At 44.0% G+C, this 5,071-nt stretch overlaps 1 protein-coding gene across 2 annotated transcripts in view; it reads right to left on the bottom strand.

Annotated features, from left to right (window-relative positions):
- Positions 1–1,757: 1,757 nt before the first annotated feature.
- LOC310957699 (polypyrimidine tract-binding protein 2-like) overlaps positions 1,758–5,071 on the bottom strand; it is a 23,740-nt gene continuing 20,426 nt past the window's right edge. For both annotated transcript variants that reach the window (XM_083928388.1, XM_083928389.1), the window contains 3 exons: positions 4,467–4,566; positions 4,290–4,367; positions 1,758–4,196 (listed from right to left, as the gene is read on the bottom strand). In XM_083928388.1, the coding sequence (XP_083784514.1) occupies positions 4,067–4,196; positions 4,290–4,367; positions 4,467–4,566 (308 nt within the window). In that variant the 3' untranslated portion in view covers positions 1,758–4,066. The remainder of the gene's footprint in view (positions 4,197–4,289; positions 4,368–4,466; positions 4,567–5,071) is intronic.

Here is a 5,071-nt window from a genome sequence, read left to right as displayed (position 1 = left end):
GCAAAAGCACCACAAAAAGATGCAAAATGACTAAAAATAGATGCAAAACCACCACAAAAAGATGCAAAATGACTAAAAATAGATGCAAAACCAGCACAAAAAGATGCAAAATGACTAAAAATAGATGCAAAACCATCACAAAAAGATGCAAAATGACTAAAAAAAGATGCAAAACCATCACAAAAAGATGCAAAATGACTAAAAATAGATGCAAAACCACCACAAAAAGATGCAAAATGACTAAAAATAGATGCAAAAGCACCACAAAAAGATGCAAAATGACTAAAAATAGATGCAAAACCACCACAAAAAGATGCAAAATCACTAAAAATAGATGCAAAACCAGCACAAAAAGATGCAAAATGACTAAAAATAGATGCAAAACCATCACAAAAAGATGCAAAATGACTAAAAAAAGATGCAAAACCATCACAAAAAGATGCAAAATGACTAAAAATAGATGCAAAACCACCACAAAAAGATGCAAAATGACTAAAAATAGATGCAAAACCACCACAAAAAGATGCAAAATGACTAAAAATAGATGCAAAACCACCACAAAAAGATGCAAAATGACTAAAGATAGATGCAAAACCACCACAAAAAGATGGTCACATCTGTAGAAGCGCCCTGATGCAGCTGTTAAATGTGTGTGTACGATCACACACACACACACACACACTCCTTTAGTAATACTTAACATCTTCTTAAGAACACCCCGCCAAAATAAGAGCTTCAGTGGTGATTTGATTATTGCCAAATCAAATGGAAGAGGACGAACGGACGGTTTCTCTTACTGCTCATTTCGTGACCTTTAATGTGTCGGGTCATGGCGCTGTGAGGCCGGCGCTGCTGTGGACAGTGACTGGGACTGATCCAAGATGTTTTTGGACGTATTCTTTTTACTTTTTTGGACAAATTTACTCTGACTTTTTATTTTTGCAGCTTATTTTTTGGACACGCTATAATATGACTTTTTTTTTAACCAATTATGCCATAACTGCTGTAGACAGGCTATATTATTATATATATTACTATATTATTTTGAATGATTTAAGCATTTTTTGGACATATTTGTTTTTTGCTTTTTCTGACATACTGTTACTTCTTCGCTCTATTCTATAACTTCTCAACAGATTACACCACGACTGCTTTAGATACATAATATTTGACTTTTTGGGCATTTTTGGAAACATTATTTTTAACTTTTCATGACTTTTTTCATCAAATGATGCATAGAAACAATATTTTTATACCATTTTTAACTTTAAATTGTCCTTCTGTTGTTTGCTTATGCACCAAAGAGACGATCTCCAATGATAATAAACGTTTTTTTCTATTCTAATTAAAGTTATGAAACAATAATGCTGTGCTAACGTAAACACTTTTACTTCATCACCATGAAACTTTAAATCTTCTTATTTAACTTTGGGTCTGCCGACGCAAACACACAAACGTGGTAAAAATAAACACCTAAATGTGTGTTTGGGACGTTTCTTTCTTTCCACTCGTCTTGAAAAATGTTAAAGGAGGAAAAACCTGGAAGCGTCTCGACTCGACGTCTCCGCAGACGGAGGACAGAGCGGCTGAAAGAGCGAGAGAGCTGAGAGGAAGAAGTGAGAGCAGAGAGAACTGAAGAGTGAGAGAAGTTTATTAGAGACGACAGGTGAGATACAGAGGAGAGCGGAGGCCGCGCACACACACACACACACACACACACTCACACACACACACACAAACACCATCATCTGGGCTCGTTGGTAGAAAAGACGTGTTTAATTTGAGCTAATCTGGAATATTTTTACCACAAGAGACAAAAAATCAGATGAATTTACAACAAATCTGCAGCCGTGAAACCAAAAAACCTTCAGAGGAACTCGGTTCAAACCCCGTTTTCTGTTCGGTAGATGAGCTCGTGTTAAACTCACGTCGAACAGTTCACAAAAATAATCTTGGTTCTTTCACAACACACGAGATTAACCGGTAAAATGTTTATGTTTGAAAAGACACGACAGTTTAAACCAGACTTTAAAAAAGGCACATGTACTTTGGTCCCGACAGGCCTCCACCCCGAGAACCAGAGACAAAGAACCACACGTGGAAACCTTAACCAGACATTAGCATGTGTGTGTGTGTGTGTGTGTGTGTGTGTGTGTGTGTGTGTGTGTGTGTGTGTGTGTGTGTGTGTGTGTGTGTGTGAACCCACTCACAGCAAGGGTTTACAAAAGAATGGGAAAGGGTTGGAACAGGAACTCTAACACGTGGCCTTGTTCTTCAATGAAGGCTCCACCCTCACATGTCAACTATGTGTTAATGTTAATACGACTGTAGAGGAACTATGTGTGTGTGTATGTGTGTGTGTGTGTGTGTGTGTGTGTGTGTGTGTGTGTGTGTGTGAGTGTGTGTGTGTGTGTGAGTGTGGGGGGGGGTTCAATTGTCCTCACCAAGCATCATTAGCCTTTAAAGTGGAAGTCCGGCGTAAATGGACCCCGTGGTCTTTTTCTAAACATGAAAATACATCAAATAAGGGCGCCCTCCCACTGTGCCTCCGTCCCGTGCCTCGCACAACGCCGCAGAACGAGATGGATTTCTGGGAAGTGAATTCCTTCAAAGTTGTAGTTACACCGTGTGTTTTAAACTACGTGTTAAAGAGATTCTGTCTGATGCAGCAGGACTGAAAAAGCTGTTTTCAGTGGAGGTTTCTAACACGACAAAGTATAAAAACGGGGTCAAACGGGTCGTATTTACACTGCAGACGAGGAGAGAACAGCATGAACCACACTTTTAACTTTAGCGACGACCTCGTCTGTTCCTTTACGCTTTAATGTTTTAGTTTTTGTTATTTCGAATGCATCGAAGTGCACAAATGGACGGGACGAGGAGCCGCGTGTGTGGACGCAAACGTCCGAATCAGGGGAGTATTCACAGCGAGCGCGTTGATGACGTTTCTACCTGCAAACAGCAGCGTTTTGTTTCCATCAACCTCGACTTTTTCTACCGTTTACAGGAGGATCACGACCACGCGTGGTCTTAAGTTTCATTTCTGCTCCCATTTGGGGCGTTGAGACGTGCGTCATCAGCGTTCTAAACTTTTCTGTCCTCGTGCTTTCTTGCTCCTTTACATTGAATGGACGTTGATCAGAACATCCTCTAGAGGGCGTCGCTCAGATACAAAAGTTCCTCCAGTAAAGTTTGACCCCAACAAAGATGGAGACGACGGAGGAGAGAAGCGTCCTGAGTCAAAATGGCGGCAGCGTTGTAGACGGCGGTGGTCTGTGAGACACTAAAGACGTCCCAGAGTGTGGACGGAGAATTCCACACGTTGGTTTGACAGATGAGACAAAGTGACGACCGACGTCTCTGTCAGTGTTTCAGGACGTCCGTCGGGGCTTCGATGACTCGCTCGCTCCTGATATTCACGCCACTTTTTTGAGTCCGGCACTGCCCCCTACGGTTTCAGGTGGTACTGCAACGATTGCTCTGTATCTGTACGCATCCGTGAGCTTTCAGGATACGGACAGAAATACGGAGGAGACGGACGCAGAGGACGCACAGAAGGCTCCGTCCGTGTGAATATGCGTCTCTAACGTAGAGCAGAAACGAGCCCTAAGAGCGCCACCTTCTGACCAAACGAGGCCGTAGTTTATTTGCTCCAAGCCAATTTAGTTTTTGCGACTTTTCAAAAGTTGGAAAGGTTGAATGGAAACACGGCTACGGTCTGCCAGAGCCGGACGCCACTGTGATGAAACGGCCACAGGGACGTTCTCCTCCTCCAGTAACAAATACATGGATCGTGACGCTCGCCCGATGTCTGATAAGTGAGGAACATCAAGATTATTTCAATTTTTCAATATTCTAAGAACTAGTTCTAACGTTTTACTTTGAATTTGAAGCTTTGGACATTAAAGCACATTTCAGTGGAAACAGAAACACGGTGCTACTTAAATAAAAGGGTGGGTGGGATAAAAAGGGCAGGAGAGATTTACAGAGACGCCGACGAACGGCTGTGACTTCATCGCTCGTCGTAGATGAGAGGGTTTAAGGGGTCGGCGGGTGTCGAGGGGTGTTAGATGGTGGACTTTGAGAAGGAAACTTTCAGGTGGTGATTCCCTCCCATGTCGTAGTTGTGGAGGTCCATCAGAGTCTGGATGGCTTCCTCTACGGACGTCATCTGGATCAGGGCCATCTTACGGTCCCTGGTGAGGAACAGAGCGACAGGGAAGGAAGACACCGTGAGTGCAGGTGCCTCGCAAGATGATGAGAGAACTAAGAGGTCAACGTTTCCTTACTGGAAGAACTTGAAGGCCTTGACGGTTCCTCCGCTGTTAGCGAACAGAAGACGTAGGTCGTCCTCTCCGATCCCGTCCCTGCACGTGCAAAGACAAAGTGTTATTGAAGGACAAAGCAGCACGAAGCCAAAGTGAGGAAAGGGGCTGAAGCTAATTCCTTGGATGTTTTTTTCTTACCGGACGTTGGAGAGGTGAAGTGTCGCGGAGGGAGGGAAGATGTTCTGGAAGTTTTTGGATCCGGGCTTCTTGAAACGATGGAGCGGCGAGCCGGAAAAATCTGTCCCACAGAAACACGATATTACATTAAACGTGATATTATTAGTATCAGAGCATCTACGTGAACTTCAGTGAACGGGTTCTCCTCTGGTTTAGCATCGGGTTCACGTTTGACATGTTGACTTCATACGTGGAAGTCCCCGCGGATTAAAATGGGTGGAATCTCCCTTTAAAGCATGAATGCAACTTCAAAGACATGAAGGATGCAGACTCAGGACCCAAAGAACGAGGTCACGGGTACAAGCGTGTGAAATGTGTTTCCTCAGGAGGGGGGCTGGAGTCTCCCTTAGAGAGAGGGGGAGAAGTTCAGCATCCGTGAGGAGCTCGGAGTAGAGCCGCTGCTCCTTTGCGTTGAAAGGAGCCAGTTGAGGTGGTTCAGGATCATCTGGTAAGGATGAACCCTGGGCGCCTCCCTAGGGAGGTGTTCCAGGCACGTCCAGCTGGGAGGAGGCCTCGGGGAAGACCCAGGACCAGGTGGAGAGATTAGATCTCCACACTGGCCTGGG

This window comes from Echiichthys vipera (assembly GCF_963691815.1).
Source record: "Echiichthys vipera genome assembly, chromosome: 15".
In the NCBI taxonomy this organism is placed as follows: Eukaryota; Metazoa; Chordata; class Actinopteri; order Perciformes; family Trachinidae; genus Echiichthys; species Echiichthys vipera.
The sequence above is the reverse complement of the archived record's forward strand: the minus strand, read 5'-3'. Positions and strand labels throughout refer to the sequence as shown.